The sequence below is a fragment of the Sceloporus occidentalis genome, unplaced genomic scaffold (genome assembly GCF_023333645.1).
Source record: "Sceloporus occidentalis isolate IW3139 unplaced genomic scaffold, rSceOcc1.0.p SCAF_3, whole genome shotgun sequence".
NCBI lineage: Eukaryota > Metazoa > Chordata > Lepidosauria > Squamata > Phrynosomatidae > Sceloporus > Sceloporus occidentalis.
In genome coordinates, this window is record NW_028316983.1 from 173,777,751 (window position 1) to 173,798,874 (window position 21,124).

General features: G+C 37.9%; 1 protein-coding gene across 6 annotated transcripts in view; it reads right to left on the bottom strand.

Moving 5' to 3' along the window:
* The window catches only part of LOC149317131 (zinc finger protein 236-like), a 76,144-nt gene that overhangs the window by 20,802 nt on the left and 34,218 nt on the right, over positions 1–21,124 (bottom strand). For 4 of the 6 annotated variants that reach the window (XM_089516912.1, XM_089516913.1, XM_089516911.1 and 1 more), the window contains 12 exons: positions 19,112–19,263; positions 18,050–18,150; positions 16,758–16,909; positions 15,755–15,967; positions 15,131–15,401; positions 13,721–13,824; positions 12,706–13,071; positions 9,464–9,609; positions 6,977–7,220; positions 3,268–3,447; positions 1,915–2,073; positions 1,278–1,456 (listed from right to left, as the gene is read on the bottom strand). In XM_089516912.1, the coding sequence (XP_089373038.1) occupies positions 1,278–1,456; positions 1,915–2,073; positions 3,268–3,447; positions 6,977–7,220; positions 9,464–9,609; positions 12,706–13,071; positions 13,721–13,824; positions 15,131–15,401; positions 15,755–15,967; positions 16,758–16,909; positions 18,050–18,150; positions 19,112–19,263 (2,267 nt within the window). The remainder of the gene's footprint in view (positions 1–1,277; positions 1,457–1,914; positions 2,074–3,267; positions 3,448–6,976; positions 7,221–9,463; positions 9,610–12,705; positions 13,072–13,720; positions 13,825–15,130; positions 15,402–15,754; positions 15,968–16,757; positions 16,910–18,049; positions 18,151–19,111; positions 19,264–21,124) is intronic. The other 2 variants (XM_089516915.1, XM_089516916.1) reach the window with 1 other exon arrangement.

A 21,124-nucleotide genomic window follows, 5' to 3' on the forward strand; every position in this document is an offset into this window, starting at 1 on the left:
TATCAACCTATGGATTTGGGACATAAAAGGCAAAACAAATACTTCACAATTCTATTTATAGAAAGTAATGTTGAATAATAAAAGTACTGAAAAATATTACTCTTGTTTATTAAGATTAATAATAGTGTTAATGAAGGTTGATATTGATATTTAAGTATACACGGATAATCACCTTACTCAGTATATATATTATAAAAAAGAAAGTATAAAATTTGTTTATATGGCATACCAAAACACTAAGGGTACTTAGGAGCAATGTATGTAGGGACACTCTGAGAGAAGTGGGAGATTTTTATGTTTTTATATAGGTGTAGGTTGGTTTTTTGTTTTGTTTTGGATACATTGTTTAATTATGTATTACATTCTTCTTTTGTTTCTTGTCTTTTTAAAGGTGGGTGGATATTAGGAAGTAGAATAATTTTTTGTTTACAAGTTTGTAAAGATGTTATATGTGAGCATGTTTCTTTGTTGTATGTTTTATGTTTCCTTTGTGTATTAGAAATGTCAATAAAATTAATTTTAAATACTGTTTACTCCTTTTAAATTTTTTTAAGTGTTACATATTATTCTTTTACAATTACTCTTCTTGTATTGCAAAATCTAAATTAATTTTATTGATTTTACTGTATGCTGCCTTGAGGTCTGATATGGGTCAGGGATATAAATATTTAAATCAATCACAGTCAACCAATCAACCAGCCTGCCAGCCTGCCTATCTGGGGTTTTCTTCTGGGATCCAGATGTGAATCAATAAACCAAAGAAAGGGAATGAAGGAGATACAAGCTGAAGGGTATGTATTTCTGGACAATTACTATGGGAAGTTTTGGGTTTTCTGAATTATATTAGGAAATGTACAGTTTAACATGTTTTTTGCTGGGATGAATGCAATGTGCTAGCTGACTTATTATCTACAGGCTTTTCCTTTTCCAGTGTCTTCCTGTTCCAAAGTATGCCACTGAGTCATGTGTTTATCTTGTTGTAAAATCTGGATGATGGAAAGGTCACCCATTATTATATTCTAGTACAGTACGACTCCTATATCCAGGGTACTGGTACTCATGATTTCACTTACTTGTGTGTGAAAAAAATATGGTCTCTCTAGGCATCTGAAGGTCCACCAGAGTGATTCTATGGTCAAAGTTCTCTGGAAATACACGGTTTGCTATTATCTACAATATCCACCATCCACAGTAAACCTGAGGATGTATCTCCAGTGAATAAGGGGGTTGCACTGTACTGGACAGGACATAACATTTCCCCAGCAAAAAATACACACCTGTGATGTGATGTTAAGTGTTACTGCATCAAGACCAGCAGATAACATACTCTGAGTATCAGCCAAAGTCAATGTGACACTACCATCTCCTCCTACTCCTGATGATGACATTACTAAATTCTGAGCAGGCTGTGACAGGGGTGGTGTTGAAGGAAGGTTCCCACTTGATGTATTAAGTTCTGTAAAAAGTATAGCATTGTTAAAGCCTAAATTTAGAATCATGTATAGTTGACAGCTCTGTAAAAGTTGTGGATTTCTAGGTTTATTAAACAGTTTGAAAAAACAAGGCATTTTGAAGCCTATGAGTAGCTTGCACACTTACAAGTTCCTATATTGTCAATTTAAGCTGAAAGAATCTCTATATTATTAATAAACTGAAAAAAACCACCCTATTCCAACCTCCTTATTATGCCCATTTTCTTAGTATATTTACTAATTACTATAAATGAAATTTGCCCAGAGACTGTGATAACACCAATTTTAAACAAGACCTTGAAAAAAAGAATAAAGTACAGGTGAAATGACTGTGCAGGATTGCTATAAATATAAAAAGCATGTGAAATGACTGTGCAGGATTGCTATAAATATAAAAAGCATGAAGGTATTATTTACTCAAGTTGAGTTACTGAAAACCTACCTGAAGCACTGCTCAGTGTTGGGCTTTGAGAGAGGAGCTGATCATTATTTATAGTTAATGTAGCACCTGTTGATTGATTGCTGATAGTTGGTGTTGCCAACTGCAAATTCCCATTCAGTTCATTGCCTCCAGAGGAATTATGCTGAATAAGGTCTTGGCCTATAAGGAAAGTGGAATTGATGTTTCTGTGTTTCTGTATTGTTGTTGTTTTTCAAATAGCAATGCTCTTATTTTATTTTATATGAAATAAGTGAACTGTTATGGAAACATAAAATCATAAAAAATTGACAAACTGTCAACATTAAAAAAAATTAAGACTGCTGTATATAATTTAAAAAAAACCTTATAAAGATACTCCATTAAAATGGCACAATAGAAAAATAAGAGCTTACTAAGGAATACAAATATTGGAATCAATGGAACTATGCCATGTTCTAAAGCCAAATCACCACTCCTAAAAGAGTAAATGAACTGGAATAGCCATTTCTTTTTCATCACTGGCTTTTGTTAAATGTGAGGATCAGAAAGGGAGCCATGGGTGCCAAAGGAAAATAAAAAGGCCTTGGGTGGTGATGGTAGCGGCGGTGGGGGGGGAGGTATAGCAGCTTGTGGACCTCAGAAATCTCAGCCCAGGTATAATGATGTCTGGGGGCTATAGAATGTCTTCTCTTTTACAAAGAAAAAAGAATGAAGATTACATAAAAGAGAGTTAAATTCTTCACTGAAAATATTTTTTAAAAAAGACTTCCCCAACATTATCCTTGTTAGCTCTAGTTAAGTGTGTTACAATCCAATTACGCCATTCTGCATTGCCACTGTCTATGCTGGCTGAGGATGAAGGAACGGTGGTCCAACATAGGCGGAGGATGCCGAGTTAAGGAAAGCATAGTAAATCTTTCAGCATTCAGAGTGCTTAAATATGGCTTATTTAACAGTATGAACTGCATATCTATTTATAAGGCTAAAGCTTTTAAAACAGCTTTGAGGCCACAGTTCTTTCAATTAAGGAAACAGGCTGCAATATTTGTAATTTTTGTCTATCCTGGACCAATGTGATTCTAAAGTTTAAATAAGTCAGTCACTGCTATATTCTATTAATGCCAAATGAGAATGATTACACAAGGACACTACACTAAAACAGTGTGAGAATTAGGACTACATAAACTTATCCAGATGATTTTCAATATATGATTTAATATTCAAAGCTCAACAGGTACCTGAAAAAGTCAATTTCAGTAAAAGCAGCATTTGGCAGAAAGGAGTCTTCCATTTACAGCTAACAAATAGCCACATATTACTGCGAAGAGGTACTGTATTTGAGTGGCTTTAAAAAGTAGAAATTAGTATACTTGCCAGATATGGTAAGGGTAATTTCTTGAGGTGTTCCTGATGAATTTGTAGTTGTTGAACTAGAGGCATGAGCTAAAACATGACTAAGACTTGAATTATTTATTGTCAGTGTAATCTCATGCTGACCATTTGAAGTTGATACCATACCCTGTGAAGTCATGACCTGAGAGAGATCCTGTGGCCCTAAACATTAGCAAAGAAATAAACATTCAGTACCAATTCATATTTAATATTATTATTTAACATTATTGTTATAGCTATTACATGAATGACAAGAAATAAAATAATAGCTCTTTTAGGAGTCATATGTAGCGATATGGACAATCTGTGGAGTGTTTTCTGTAAGCAAATGGTTATTTTTTCCAGGTTGTTGAATTCTTACAGGAAAAGTTATACCTTGATCTGTTTTGTCCCTTGAACTCAGAAGAGGTCTGAAGTGTTATAAGTTGTAGCTGTCATTTCAGTTGTGGAGGAGACTCTGAGTTTTGACATTCTAGTTTATCTTTGTTTACTGGGTTGCCAAGAATGATAGAAATTATGACTGAATCCTATGGTATCTTACCAAATTGATTCTGACTCTGGCCGAAATTAATGCTCTACTGTGGGGGGAAAACTGACTTAAAACATCAACAAAGGATACATTTTTGGAGGTTAAGAAGCTATTGCTTGGACTACAAATAAAAACTCCATCTGGTGCAACTATGAAGAAGAGTGCCCAGCACAATGCAATAGCTTGCATGTTGGACTAAGACTCTGGGAGACCAGAATTCAAATCCCCACTAACCATGGAAACTTACTGACTGACCTTGGGTAAGTCACACACTCTCAGCCTTAGATAATGGCAAACCTTCTTTGAATAAATTGTGCCAATGAAATTGTATTGAAGGGTCACCAAGAGTCAGAACTGACTTAAGTCACGTGACAACAACAACAACAAGAAATAAAAGTAGAACTTCAGAAGTCTAATGTTGGGTGATGATTTAGACTAGTACCACTGTTTTTCTAGCAATAAATGAGACAGGCCATTTGCCCAAGTGTCATAATGAAGGAATTGGAATTCCAACATTTAAGAAAGGTGATCAGCATGATCCTGTAAATTACAGACTATTTCCCTGATGCAGGTGATAAGTAATTTATATGCAAAATATTTCCCACTAAGATTGAAAGACTGGACAAAACAGTCAAATATTCAGGGCCAACAAACAGGATTCTAAGAAGGAAATTAAATATCTACTTATTGTTCTTCTTCTTGTTTCTAACTTACAGCAACCTTAAAAGGAACCTAACAGAGCTTTGACTTGCCCAAGGTCAGTGGGTTTCATGGCCAAGTTGGGAATCGGACCCTGGTTCCCAGAGTCACAGTCCAACGCTCAAACCACTACATCATGCTGGCTCCTCAAATGGCTGTTATTTTTTGTAATTTCTCTAGTGGTCCACAAGTTACGTTAGAGTGAAACATTATTCCTTCTATTATGCATTTGTTGATTTGAAGCCTACATATGACTTCATTAGCAGCTAACATTTCTGGCAGAAATTGTACTAAAATAGTGTTAATGCAACATTGCTTCAGCTAATCATAAGGGTTCACATATAAACTTTATTCATTAAAGATTTTAGTAGGATACTTTGGAGAAATAATAGTACAGTGGGCCCTTCTCTTATGTGGGGGATCCGTTTTGGACCCCCCAGGTAAAAGAAAAACGCGTAAGCTCGAGCCCCATTGGAAGTAATGGAGCTTGTGTCTGCTATGTGCGCGTACAGCACACACACACACCATTACTTCTTCTGGGGCGTGCAAGGCTTTTTTCTGGTGCGGCTTCCAGCGGGCGCACTGTATTTTCACCTCTAGAAGTGTCTCACAAGTTTATGTTTTAAGCCCCTCCCCCCAACTATCTAATTGTATGTTAACTATTTCCTTACTACTCTTTCCAGTGCTGCTTAGAGTTCAGTGTACTTGATGGATAGACCAATTTTCTCTTGTACTATGCTGATGATACAGTTCTTGGGCCTTCCTCCCAAGTGGGAATAATAATAACCATCATAAATGTCAGTAGTCATAAATAAAATGGCTAAATATTAACTATAATAACATACACATTATAATTACTAAGAAATGATACAAACATTATAGATAGATTACAAATGGATATTAAATCACTTGTGTTAAACAATTCAAATGGTTAGGGACCATTTTTACCAGCTCAAGATCCTTAAAGACTGTGAAGAGTCACTAAAGAAAATACTGGTTGAACAATTAAAGGTATGGATGGACTTATTTTATTATAGCAAGAGAGGCCAACTAACTCAGCCTGCACATGAAGTCTGTCAGACTCTATGGGCAAAACTCTGGAGTAACACTGATTAGCAAAATCTTGAATCTGTTCAAAGTCAGTATATGAGGATAGAATTTCAGCTACTGAATAGTCCACCTCTCTCCTTGTAAAGTGTAGTTAATATGCCAAAATTAACTTCAGTAATACTAAGTTTTTTGGATTAGGCTGTTCCATGTAGTGGCCTAAAAATGTACCAAGCTAGCACTGATGAGTGTTACTCTAAATAGTGGAGGAGTCAAATCATTTCATAAACTGACAGCAGAAATCAAATGTCCATCTGGCTTTTAGTTATGATAGGATAAAAGAAAGTAACCGAACTAGTAAAGCAACATTTTTTGGATAAGGATTTTCAGTCATTCTTGGCTGAGACCAAAACAAGGACAGGGGGTTAGACTGGATGGCCCTTGCGGTCTCTCCCAAGTCTATGATTCTATGATCTCCTTTTTATCCAATATCAAATATTAGGCATTCTCTTCCACTCTTTATAGCAAAACGTACACACCCAAACTGGTAGGGACTAATTTTTTCAAAAGGAATGAATAGTTTTTCCTCTGCAGTAACTTTTTTCTCTCTCAGTAAGCAGCCACCAACAGTATACAAAAACATTCATAGTCTATAACATTTATTTGAAAAGCTGCAGAACGTTTTTGATGATTAAAGCACCAAGCTATTAAACAGTAATTCATAAGGTAGAGATTGTTACTATCTTCATTCCTGTCTAGCCTCATTTGCCTCAGGATGGGGATCTGAATGTATGATGTTCATAGCCCCTACGGCTACTTTGAAGCAATTTCTTCCAAATGACTAGTGAAATCAGCCATTCCAGCACTCTAACCTTCCTTTCTCCAAAAAAATATGCTATCTTTTAAATGATTTAAACAGATATTCAAGTAACTAAAAGATATGAACGGGTTCCTCAACTGATGAACATATTTAATCCAAATTTATGTTTTATAAATCTTTTAAAATAAAAATATCTGGTATATACAAGTCAATATATCAGTATATACAAATACAGTGGGCCCTTTGTATCTTTGGGGGATCCATTCCGGACCAACCTGCATATGGCAAAAAAATGTGGGACCTCAAGGCCCATTTGTTTCAATGGCCATGTGCTCCTGTGCACAGTGTGGCACGCGCACCATTAAAACAAACGGAGATTGCTGTCCATGTAGGCTTAGAGCCACAGATGGCAAGCCCATGTATGGGGCAGGTGTACTGTACCAGTATTATAATTGATTATAATTGTTATTAAAATTTGAATTATTATTTAAATAACTTTTAAAAGAGATTTAAAAAGCAGTGATCATTTATTTTTAAACAGCTCAGTTCAGGAAATTTTACCCAACTAGAAGAGAGCATTCCCTTACTGTACTTACCAGTAGCACTAGTAGTCAATACAGATTCCTGCTCAGACATAGCCCCTATTGTCATATTAGCTGAAGAGGTAACAGTAGGCTGTAAGGATAAGCTGGACAAGGGCTGTATTACCACATTTGCAGGCACTGAACTATCTACTGTCTGGAGGGAAGTGTTCTGAGAAGCCAAACTAGGATCCCCGGTTAGCTGCTGGGTAAGTACAGTACCCTGTTGCAGTGTTTGCTGTAAAAGACTAGGATCAATCTGAAAAGAAAACACAGGCAAAAACATCTATATGACACTCCTTCACATACTACAGTTTGTCATAAACAAAAATTTCAAGCAGACTAGTTTTAAGAAACTTTATGCACCAAGTCCATGCAGACAATAACTTACTAGATACAGGAAAAGCTGGATAATTTTCATTTATTATTCAAATGCTGCAATGTCTTTATGTTTAGAATACTGGCTAATAAATCTCAAGCATCAAATGAGTCACTAATTTCAGACAAAAATTAACTCTTCCGGTTGTTTCAGACTTATGATAACCCTATCACAGATTTTCTAGGCAAGATTTGTTTAGAGGGTGTTTGCCTTTGCCTTCTTCTGAACCTGAAAGAATGTGCCTTGTCGAAGGACACCTAGTGGTTTTCCATGGCCAAGTGGAGATTTGAACCTTGGTCTCCACAGACATAGCCCAACACTCACCATGCTGTCTCTTAACTATACAAATCTAATTGCAGGCTACTATCTTCTTCTGGATAATTTTGATTTTGTTAAATATTAGTATTTTGTATCAAGACTAGTGGAAGCAAACTATGGCCCTCCAGATGTTATAGTACTCACCATCCTACATCTTGGCTATGTTAGCTAGAACTGATGGGAGCTGCAGTCCAAGAGCATCTGCCCACCTCTGGTCTTGTCACTCCTCCCCACAAAGAAGTGCATGTGAACTATAGGCTGTGAGAGCTTTAACCTTATTGAAAAGTGATAGGCGTATCACCTTTAATTAGCTCTGAATAAACTGAGCAAATATCAAACAGACCTGGAAGAGTCACATGGTTAAGATTTACACATTTGTAAGCAGATATTGTTTGAAAATCTTTGTTGCACAACTCTCTTTCCAGATATAGCAGCAGCAACACAACTACTGAATGTTAAAGACACTTATATATCTGAACAGCTCCTTTTATAGTAATGTCCTGAAATAGTTTCATGACTAGTACTGCAAAGATCCAGTGAGATCTAGCTGTTGTTCCCTTTAAATTTCAATGTTGTTATTGTTGTTGTGTTTTGAAGTCTTTTTCAAATCTTTGAAATTCTACAATTAATCTATCACGATATTTTCCTGGCAAAATTTGTTCAGAGTGGATTTGTCATTGCCGTCCTCTGAGGCTGTGTGACTGAGGTTTGCCCAAGGTCACTTAGGCATGGTACAGACCTCCCAAAAAGGGAGGCCTGCTGGCGTCTGTTTTTCCTCTGCAGGGAAGCTGCAGCCGCCAAACCGCGTGGCTTCCCTGCAGAGGAAAAACCCACGAAAAGCGAGTTCTTTTTACCCCGCAGGGCAGACATCGCGGGTGCACCAATGGAACACTCATGACATCACAGACACGGCGTGACGTGCGGATGCTATGCATCCGTCACATCACAATGGTGGCACCTATATACATGGGGCGCCACCATTGTTATGGTCCACGCCATACTAGGGTTAGGGACAGTGTGGTTGCTGCACAGTCCCTTAACCCTAGTATGGCACCAGCATGCTGCTTTAGTGCCATGTGTACTGCGCCTTAGTGGATTTTCATGACTGAGTGGGGATTTGAATCCCTGAGTTCTGGAGAGTTTTAACAAAACTCGATTACTGCAAAGAATGTTGAAGTTCCATCACCTACAGAGACTACTTTTGGTAAATGAATGGTGGTAACTGAATGCTGGGTTACTCCCCACCTGCAGCCATAGTGTGTATACACTCTGGAATTACGTTCTGTAATAGCAATTGTGAAAAGAACACAAAATGGTTATGCTAAGACTCCTCTATCTTCTTTCCAAAAGGGGTAATTTTGCCAATTTCCAGGGAATTCCCTGGAATCCAGGGAATTTAATTAAGTTCTTTCCAGAGATTTTGACTGAATATTCCGGTAAATATTGGGGAATTCCAGGGATTTTGGTAAAATATTCCAGGGAATATCTTCAAGGCTTGTTGGCAACACTGGTAATGAATGAAAAAAAAACTTTACAAAAATTTAAAACAAGGTAATAAATCCCAACAACAGGGATATGCTGTTTTGTCTACTGGCAAGAAAAATGGTTTGGTACCTAGAACAAGCTATCATTCTAACTATTATGAATAAGCATAATACACACACATCTGCAATCTAATATTTAGACTTTGAGAAGCTTCAAATAATTGAAGTTGGTATGTTATTCAATACTCGTAGAGAACAGGAAAAATACCACAGGAACTACTTCCTGAATTATTTATGAAGAATAATACAGGACAAACATACCTGTAATGTAATGTTGTTAATGGTTGTAGGATCTATTCCAGAAATTTGAACATTTGGTCCAACCAAGTTGGCAGCAAGCTGTAACTGTATTCCTTCAAGAGTTGCCAAACTACCATCTGTCAAGGATACAGTTAAATCACCTCCAGCTACCAAAGAGAAAAGGCATAGTGTAAACTCATTTTTTCTATCATATCTCTCATTTTCAGGGTACTATGCTAACGTTATCTAGATAATTAAATCAGTAAACAATATTGTAATGATCTTTGGTTAAACTATTAACAAATCTCACACTAAGGTTGCAATCCAAAGTACATTTACTTGGGAGTTTACTTTAGTGTAAAGTGGGACTTACTTTTAAATAAATATGCAAAATAGGATTACCATGTGTATAAACAAATGGATATCTTTAATAAAGCTATAATTAGTAGGACAGGCAAAGTAATGCTTCAATACCAATGTGTAATATGGATAAACTAATTTACAGTCTTCAAGTCCACCTTGCTACCTTATTAAAAATATGCACATTTATATATTGACATCATGTTAGAAAATGAACAAGTCACAAAAGTCTATATTGTTCCAGAGCTTATGCAATTAATCTGCTGGCCTTTACAGTTTTTAGTAATTTTGGTATTGATTTTTGTATATTTATGCTTTCAGTTTATTGCTAATCTTATGATGTATTTGATTATTTGAAGTCATTACAGTTATTCTAGACACTTTGGTAAACATATTGACAAAACAGTCATAAAATTAAGACTGAAAATATTCTTATTCGATCCAAGTAATGCAAAACTTCATTCCCCTCAAAATACAAGTGTAATAATGGACTTGACTATAATCTTTACCATTTGGACTGTAAACTGCAACTTGGAAATAACCTAATCAAAGATGCAAAAACTCAATAAACCACTGTGCAGTCCCTTCTCAGAGGGCCAAAACAGAAGTGATGCTACTTGCATCTTAAATTCCATGCTTGAAGATTCTAGAGGAAATAATTATTTTAAATTAATGTTCTTCCCCTTATGCCATTTCCAGCTAAAAATTGTCCCTGCCCCCTACCACTACAAGTAGCTACAGGCATTTCCTGCAAAAAGCAGCTGAAGGGAGAAATCTATACAAATAATAATAATAATAATAATAAATTTTATTTATATACCGCTTTTCTGCAGATCAAAGCGGTGTACAAACAATTAAAAAACCATAAAAACATTACATAAAATAGATAAAATCCCATAATAAAACCGTGCAATCACAAACATTTTAAACACAATCGTTCACATTCAGGGGTAAGTGTAGGGAATCGATGGCAACAGAGTAGGCAGCTTCATTCTTCAGGGGGAGAAGGCTTGACAAAAAAGAAAAGTTTTAAGCCTCTTTTTGAATGTTTCTAGGGGGGCTGTCAGATGGAGCTCCTTGGGTAGATCATTCCACATCCGCGGGGCCACCACTGAAAAGGCCATCTGGGATGTGGCAACATATTTGGAAGGTGGAATTACCAGTAAGTTCTTCCCAGATGTTCTGAGTGTGCAGGGCGGATCATATGGGGAGATGCGGTCCCTCAAGTAACTCGGGCCTAAGCCATGTAGAGCTTTATAGGTAGTAACCAACACCTTGTATTGCGCTCGGAAGCAAATGGACAGCCAGTGAAGATCTTTCAAGATAGGTGTTATATGGTCAAATCTGGACGCACCAGTGACCAATCTGGCTGCCATGTTTTGTACTGACTGAAGCTTACGGACTTGGTACAAGGGTAGCCCCATGTAGAGCGCATTACAGAAATGTAAGCGAGAGGTTACCAGAGCATGTACCACAGTTTCAAGGTCCCTTTGGCCCAGATAGGGTCGCAGTTGGCGTATCAACCAGAGTTGATAGCAAGCACTTCCGACCGTCACATCTACTTGAGCTGTCAACTGCAGGGACGAGTCCAGAAGTACTCCTAAACTGCGAACTTCGTCCTTCAGGGGAAGTGTGACCCCATTCAGGACAGGTGGATGAATTTCCTAAGGCCTGGGGGACCTATCACCAGTACTTCCGTTTTCTCTGGATTCAGGCTGAGTTTGTTTTCCCTCATCCAGCCCATTACCGACTCCAGGCAGGCATTCACAGGAGAGATGCCATTCTTAGTCACTGCATCAGTCGGAAGCAGAGAGAAACATATTTGGGTGTCATCAGCGTACTGATAACATCACACCTGGTGTCTCTGGATGATCTCTCCCAGCTGTTTCATGTAAATGTTAAACAGAGTGGGGGACAAAATAGCTCCCTGAGGGACACCAGATGTCAGTTCCCTCTTAGGGGAGCAAGTGTCCCCCAACTGCACCATCTGGAATCTGCCCGAGAGGTAGGAACGGAACCACTGGAGCACAGTGCCCCCGATACCTAACTCTCTCAGGCATTCCAGAAGGATAACATGGTTAATGGTATCGAAAGCCACTGAGATGTCCAAAAGCACCAACAGGGTCACACTTCTCCTGTCGATGTCCAGACGGACATCATCGATTAGGGCGACCATAGCATTCTCCACTCCATAACCTGCTCTGAAGCCAGTTTGAAATGGGTCCAGATAATCGGTTTCATCCAAGACTGCTTGGAGTTGAACGGCGACCGCTCTCTCGATCACCATGCCTAAGAATGGCAACAATGAGAGCGGTCTATAGTTGTTCCTTACCAGGGGGTCCAGGGAGGGCTTTTTGAGCAACAGTTTGACTACTGCTAGCTTTAAACTTGATGGAAATTTTCCTTCCCTGAATGATGCGTTGATAATACGTTGTAACAATAGTGTTACAGCATCGCCACCCTGGACGGTCAGCCAAGACGTATTTAGTGGACAGGATCTCAGATAATTTTTTTCTGCTCAGATGGCATGTAACAGATACAGAATGGCCTCCCTGACTCCCATGTGATGGGTTAGGAACCAGAGGACTGTCAGAAAGCGGAACTGGCTGAAAAGTGATATCCACCTTTTCTTAGCTTGCAAATGCATTTTTGGCCTCTCAAAGACATATTAACACACTACATATATTTAAAAAGTGTAGGCAAGTGGTCCCAAGCAAGCATCATAGGCAAGAGGAACTGCTAAAAGAGCGGAACCCCTCTTAAATTAATGGAACACGCCTGTAAACTGCAAGTATTGAAAGGTCTTAAGGCACTGGAAAGCAAGGTGTCAAAAGCCTTTAGAGGATCTGATACTTCTGTAATCTAAACCCCAAATAAAAAGAAAGGGTTTTTTTTTTTTTTACCTGACATAGAAGCAGGAAGTATAGCCTGGCCAACAAGACCTTGCTGGAGCAAATTCTGATCAAACTGGCCTGTTAGAACAGAGTTATTCATGATGAAAACATTTGGATCTGTTGAGGATGAATTGAGAAGATTTACTGGTTGTAGGCCCTCAGTTGGTGTACAAGACGCAGGCTTCCTGACCTTCTTGGCCTCTGGTTTAAAGTGACATTGTATGTGTGTCTTCCTGCGTCCAGATGTTCGAAACCTTAAGTCACAGTGAGGACATTTAAAGGGCTTTGCTCCAGTATGCAGGCGCATATGCACTTTCAGACTACCTTTTGTAGAAAATGAATTGCTGCATACATGGCAACTAAAGAGTTTCTGACCTGGAAGGTAAGAAAACAGTATGAGATAGAATCATCTCTTTTTAGTTAAGAATCACTGAAGAATTCCTAACACTCACAGCCCTTGATTGAAAGCTTGGTTGGAGGAGACCACCCTCTGAAATCATTGCAGAAAATCTGGAGTGATTTGGCATATGGTCCTTTCCCACCCACTTACCATAGAGGTGAACAAATAACTGCCACCCCACCAGAAAATATTTCATTTTTGCAGACAAAAACAATAATCACAAATTGCTTTTTCACAATGAGAGCATGATAGAACAAAGTGAGACAATTAATCAAAACATATTTTTAACTATTCTATTTAAAGACATAAGACACACCCAGAAGACAAATCAAGGAAACAGAAAGGTATCCCATTCAATAATACCAACCAAAAACATTCCAAATGCTGGCTTAATCAATTTAAAAACTATTTATTTATTTATTTATTTATTTATTTATTTAATATCCTGCCATTGTTACAAAGTGGGACCATAATGCTAACTAGTCAACATTTGTAATAATTCATTAAGACACAAATCTCCCTGACAAATGATCAGCATAAAACATCCAAGCACTATTATGTACCTTATATTTCTTCTCATATGCCTTATGTACCATAGTTGGAAGTGCATGCAATTTTACATACCTGTGTGCGTTTTTACATGACAATCCAAAGTAGACTTTACAGTAAAACTCTTCCCACATTCATCACATTTGTAAGGCTTTTCTCCTGTATGGATACGCACATGCCTAGCCAAAAATAATTGTTCTTCAATTACTATAAGCCTTCTGAAGGAAGGAATCATTACAGTGTTTAAAAAACTTTTAAAATATCTAAGCCTCAAAGCTTGTAAGGAAGCAAACTGTGACTTGCAGTGCAAGCTAAAATACATAACAAAAACAACAATGGAAACATTTTCCAGGGAGATTTTGAAGTGTAAGGTATGTAATGTATTAATAAGCCTCCTGCAGGACTACATCAAACTTTGCAGCAGCTGACTTCCATCCATACATGTGGACTTCTCTCTTTCCTGCATTTGCCAGCTCTGCTCTGGAGGATCTTCCAGCCACCGAGGGCAAATCTGGGAAGCAAAAAGGAGGCTGCAGGAAGGAAGAAGAATCTGCTATGTTGGCAATGCAAGAAATTGACCCAATGCAAAGAATTAGAGCTTGTTGTTGCTGCTGTTGTTTTATGACTTCAAGTCATTTCTGGCTACCCTAAGGTGAACCTATCACAGGTTTCTTATCAAGATTTGTTCAAAGTCTTTGGCTCCCTGAGGCTGAGAGAGTGTGATTTCCCTATGGTCACTCAGTGGGTTTCCATGGCTGAGTGAGATCTAAACCCTGGCCTCCAGAGTCCTAGTCCGACACTCAAACCATTACACCATGCTGACTCTGAATTTTAACAAGGCAGAGAGCTATAAAATAGAAGATGCTGAAGATCAGAAACATATATTTCATTTTTAATCACTCATTTTAAAACATTTTAAAAAATCATTTTAAACAAAATGATTGCACCTATGCTCTCAGTTTCCTGACACTGACACTAAGAAACCTGAAGGAAGATCAATTCCACAACATAACATAACATTTGTATTGTTTTGGCAATGTCACAAGTTTCATAATTACTAGGGGTTTGTGTGTGCTTGTAAAAGAGAGAGAGAGAGAGAGAGAGAGAGAGAGAGAGAGAGAGAGATTTATAACATTAAAATCTCAACTGTTTCTGCTCATGCTTGATGAATGTGTCTTTCTGTAGAAACAAGACATTGATTTCCATTGACAGTTTTCTACAAGACCCTTAGGTACTCATTAGGACTTTGGATAGTTTTAATTTGAATTTTGTTCAATTTCTTTCAGAAGTTCTCTTTGACTTTTAAAAGAGCCTCCAATGTTCATTTACTAGCACCCAATGAGATACGACCAAAAAGAAGTCAATGAGCTACAGAGCATATAGTTTCATGTTTATCCAGACTCTGGTCACTATGACTATAACTGAGCTGCAAAGATATCATTCTTCCTATAGATTTTTCCTTTTTTGGATATAACTTCTTCTTACCTTACTAAGTCACTAGGTTTTTTAAAGCTTTTGGGACAGTAAGTACAGCAGTTGGCATATTTTGGCTCAGCTTCCATTTCTGCTTGCTTGTCTTTGATTTCACTAATTCTGTCTTTTTCTGCAGCAGACTGGACAAGAACCTTTTCAGAGACAGTTGCACTTTCTTGGGGTCTGATTTTTGCAAGTTCAGCTGTTTCTTCTTCTGTGAAAGTGATGACACCAGGCCTAGATTTTCTAGAGGTAGACCTTTCAGAGGTCTCTTCTTCTTCTTCTGCATATTTAAACAGAGAACATTTCATTTCACAGAATACATTTAGAAACCTAATGAGCACATCAAACTTATTCAATATTAATAAAAAACAATCCAGATCACTTTTTCTAAATGTTTTAACAACACACAAATAGTTCAGTGTTGAAATGGGAAATATGTAGGTTCTCAGAGACAATCCACATGTTCCACCATTCTACAAGTCCAAAAAATGGGTTTTAAAACTACTTCCCATATTCACATTGCACAACATAGCTAATGCTGAAGAAATAATCATATGATGATGATAACATACCTGTCAAAGGAAAAATGATTCAAAAGGTGTTATTAGGGTCTGCCCAGTAAGCAGTGCTCACCTCCTGTTGCTGATTCTCCAGCTGATGTTGCTGTTGAAGACACAGTTTGATGTTTTTTCATGTGCTTCTTACAGTGAACTGTCGTTCTAAAACTTTCATCACAAAATGGACATTTATATGGTTTCATGCTCATATGTGTTGCCATATGTCTAGTAAGACTTCCATTTGTAGTGAAGGATGTGTTGCAAATACTACAACTAAATGCTTTAACTCCTGAAGTAATAAAAGTGAATAAAAACACAAGGTTTTTGGTTGATTAGATCACCGTGATGCAGAAAATAATGCAAACCTGTGCCAAATATAAAGTATAGTGCTATGCACGCCATGATAGCTTTCAAGTGTTTCACAAATGTGTTGAGGGTCACCAATTATTTTTATTTAAAATAAAAGGGGAAGAAAAGCAAAATGTCTTCAGCTGGCACTTGCAGGATCTGGCTGAACCTCCAGTGCTGGTGGAGTGGTGGAGTGCCCAAGAAACTTCTACAAATTGGATTCTGACCCTACATGAGCCAGATTGGGCCCATGTGCCAGAAATTCCCTTTCCCTGGCTGTTCCTTCACACTCCACAGCTTTAGATTGGGTATACACTGGTGCCTCGGGATACGAAATGATCGGGTTACGAAATTTCCGGGATACGAAAAAGTTGGATTGGCAAAAACTGTTTCGGGTTACGAAATATTTTTCGGGTTACGAAATTCATTTCGGCGCGAAATTCAAATGCTGCAAAGTGCAGCTATAGGCTTTCCAGTGCTAACGGATTATTTTTCGGGTTACGAAATTTTCGGGTTACGAAAGGAATGGCGGAACGAATTAATTTCGTAACCCGAGGCACCAGTGTAATTCAAAACAGACACCAGGGACTCAATTGCCCCTGGTATCATCCAACAAAGTATCCAATGCATCGTCATGTTCAAGTAAGGACCCAGTAATGTCTAGAACCCAGAAAAATTACAAGCCTGAAATTATTTTTTAGAGAAACTAAGTATTACCAATATTTTATCACCTGTATGTGTCTTCTCATGAGATTTAAGAACTCCAGAAGACACGAATCCTCGGCCACACAGCTGACATTTATAAGGCTTCTCCCCAGTGTGCGAACGTACATGCTGCTTCAAGTGGCTGGATTTCTTGAAACCCTTATTACAATACTCACATCTATTAAAAGAAAAGTTCATTTTGAATAAAACCGCAGGGCATCTTATTACCTGGTAAATAAGTGCAAAGCTTTGTTACTGCTTCTGGTATAGTGGTAGCGAAAATTGGTATTATTACACAAAAATACACTTTGCCTTAAATATTTCCCAATAAGAAATGCACATTTTACAAATGGTCTGACAACACAGACCTATATTTATACAATAATAAATGGTAAGATAAAAGAGATGAATGAATTTTCTCTACCACAAGTTCTTCATTTCACCTCACTTACACACACCATTTGCCTGCCTTAACTATTTCATCTTATTTGAAAATCTCATATTGGAGTAAGATGAAGAGAATATTAGAAACTGAACAGATAAGTATATACAATGTGTTTACAAGTCATTTGTCACATCCATCTGGAAAATCCATCATGCTGTGTGTTATATATGCAATATTATAAATAAAAACATCTTCCTACTTTATGTCTTCTAGGGCTTTTATTAGGCCAATGATAATTCAAAAAACAGATTACTCTTTTCTACTTCACCTGATTACTTTAAAATATAATCCTAAAAATAGCAGATCTATAATGGCAGAAACCCAGAAAGAGACCTAAATCAGAAAATTAGAAAAAGTTTAAAATTGGTAACCTGAGTAAGGGGCTGTACAGACCACCCCTTTTGGTGCCAGATTACAAGCATGGAAAGAGTGCTGTAACTTTTCGATGCTCCTTTGGTGCTGATTCTAGATGCAGTGGCAGGGGAGCACTGTGACACCTTGTGGTGCGGCGTCATGCCAGCCTGGGGCAGGGGCAGGGCATGCTTCATATAGACTGGTCTGTACAGCCTCATGCTTAGCAAAGAATAATAAAAATCTCTCCATCTAATAACTACATCTTGCTCTACAGCCAAACCCAGCTCAGCCTGTAAAAAAGATGTAAAATCTCATTTTGGTATTAGGAATGTTTGCTGGCATTACAAGTCCCAGTGTATAATGCTGCTAGAACAAAAATGAACATCCTGCTCAGCTTGCCTTCCTTCTAATCTTGAGGCAAATGTATCCTACCACTGTTGCAAATACAGGGATTTTCAAAGAAATCAAATTTTCCTAAGAGGATATACATAAAAATGGATAATCCAAAGTTCAACAGACCTGTAAGAACGCTTGCTCTGATCTTCATTATCTTCCAGAAACTGGGAGCGTTCAGTATGCAACTCAAGTTCATGTGACTGATCTTGAATTAGGCGGGTAGTCTAGGAATCAACCAATAATCTTATATTTATGAGTCCAATATTAAAATCCAACTATCTAAATATTTATGAAGAGATGCAACAAGTAGGACTGTGTGGCAACAAAATCTGAAGAAAAATAGTTCTTAAATTTCAAGGCTACATTCACAGGTAGCAAATGGGAGTGTCAATCTCTCTGATTTGGTTGATCCTTCACAATCATGAGAGAGGCTTTTCTTTTAATGCTGCTTCCCAGTCACTATTTGGTACCCAAATGCTCTGGAAACCACACTGTTTCTGTATCATTAGCAAAGATCTTTCCCAGGCAGAGATAGCTTGCTCACATCAATGTTCTGGTAAAATGTCGGATGGTCTGCTATATGCATTCCTCTTCTGAAAGCTGTTTGGAAACTGTACTTAGTCCAAAATACAGCTGCTAAACAGCTGTCTGGGACCAACAGATTAGAACATCCTTTGTTAATAGGACAACTTTCTAAACACAATTCAAGGTATTAGTGCTGACCCTTACAGTCAAAAAGTAGGCTGTTACTTAGGACAGCAATACCTAAAGGGACAATACATCCTGCACTGATGGGCCCACATACTGGGATCCTATTTGGAAGTGCTTCTCCAGGTTCCTCAACCCCCTATCTCCTGATCTAATATGGGAGGCAACCTAAAAGAAAGCCTTTGTCTGGCTGTTAATTTCAGCCAGACAAAGATTTCAGAATCTTCAGTGTACTGTAATGTGTGCTATTATTTATTTATTTTGTAATTTATCCTTTTTTTAAAAATGCCTCGGAAGCTTTGTCCAAAGGCATTGCAGACATTGTTAAACAAGTAAGCACACCCACCCCCCAAGTAATTTGATGAAGTGGTAAAATCTTCTCTCGGGTACTAATAGAAAAAGAACTGTGTATTTCACAAAACAAAATAAATCACATATAAGAAAAAAATGAATTAAAACTTTTCAATAACTACTTACTACACTAAGAGCATCTGGTGCAGGAACTTGAAGAAGATTTGGTTGATGGTAACTTGTTGAAAGAGCTTGAGATTCAAGGGTGCTTGAATCCTGAAGTTGCTGTACTGCTGGAAACTGATTTGTCTGACTGTAGCCATCATTAACTGTAAAACCTGCCACAAGAAAAATCGGAACCCCTTATATTTTTATCTTTTATGTAACTCAGGCTTACCTATAGTACTGTAATATGTTTTCTGAACAATTAAAGAACTTCACTAGAGAGCTCTTAAGTGCTCTTAAGCAGGAATGTAAGAATAATGTCTTCCACATTATAGATCTAAGACTGCACAAGTTGTTCTGTCCTTTGCAGGTCTGGTAAATTCTAAGATTCCCATCCATTCTGAAATACAAAGTTGGAGATTTGGGGTCTTGCCACTTAAAGTCCATGCCAGTAGTACAGCTGGGCCTCTGTAACAGTAGGCTAGCCATCAGCAGATTGGAGCATCTGTGTATGGCCCCATTATCGTCAATGGCAGTGCAAGCATGTGGCCATGACAACATGGTCACATTCATATCGTGCATCTATTGACAATAATGAGACTTGAGGTCCCATGCTTTTTAGTATCTGCGGGGGGGTGGGGGTGGTCACCACCGATATAGAGGGCTGATTGTATGAAAATTTTCTGGAATTTACAGAGCCTAATTTGTGTGTTGCTATACCAACAAAGTAGTGTATCCAACAATGCCTAGTGAACAACAAATGTATCAGTAACTCAGAAAAAGTAAAAGTAATTTCCTCTTCACCTGGAATAAAACAACAATGTAGAAAGATTCCAAATAATTACAGTATCCACAGTATAAGGTCACTTACCCTTAATTTACTTTTTTAAACAAAGATCTCCACAAAAAACATTTTGAAGCTTCCTTTAAAATTTAGCTCAGAGCCATTCAAATTCTAGATTTGTTTTATGCATGCATGTGTCTAAGAGGTTGACCCAACTCTCTTTATCTACACTGGTATCACAGACATATAAAACAAAAGCTGGAAGAATACCAGGCCATATAACGTGTGTGTGTGTGTGTGTGTGTGTGAGAGAGAGAGAGAGAGAGAGAGTTTACGATATAACAATCATTCTCAACTCATTCACACTCTCTGTTAAACATGCCATTTCCTAGTTGCTTGTAATATTTAAATAACAGATACTACTCTATGTGTAGAAAGAAGAAGACAAACTATCAGTACCCCTCACCCCATTTACACTCTACCAGAACAACAGCTCCCTGTAAATTTCAGATGCCTGAAAGGAGGGGGGGGGGGAAGAACAAAGACCCTAACTTTAAATTCGAGAATTTGTCTCAGAGTGATCAGGTTAACCTGGAGGTTTTCACCATGACAAATGCTAAGTTTGACAACTACATAATGGCTTAATAAGAAGAGTTGGCTCTCCATAGCCACAGATTCTGCATCCACAGTTTCAACCATCAATGGCTTGAAAATATGGTGGTGGTGGTGGTGGGGGGGGGGGACCTTAATTTTGCCACTTTATATAAGGGACATAATTTTACTCTGCCACAGTATATAGTGGGAATTGAGTGTCTATGGATTTTGTTATCAACATGGCATCCTGGAACCAAATTTCAACGGACACCAAGAGTCCACTGTAAGGCATGTATATAAAGTATCCAGATGCATTTCCCTTTGAAAACTCTTTGCTCCTTCCTTTACAAGAGCAGAACAAACCAGGAATCTGCAAATCTGCACACTATGACTGCTGTTTTGTTGTATGCCTTCAAGTCATTGCTAACTTATGACGATCCTACAGTGAACCTATCATGGGGTTTTCTTTGCAAGATTTGTTCAGAGGTGGTTTGCCATTGTCCTCACCTGAAACTGAGAGCATGTGACTTGCTCCAGAGTCGTAGTCCAACACTCAAACCACTACACCACACTGGGTCTTTAGGATTAGAGGATTCTAAATATATCAGAACATGGTGCCACTGTTGTTTGGAAGCCATTAACCACACCTCCAAGTT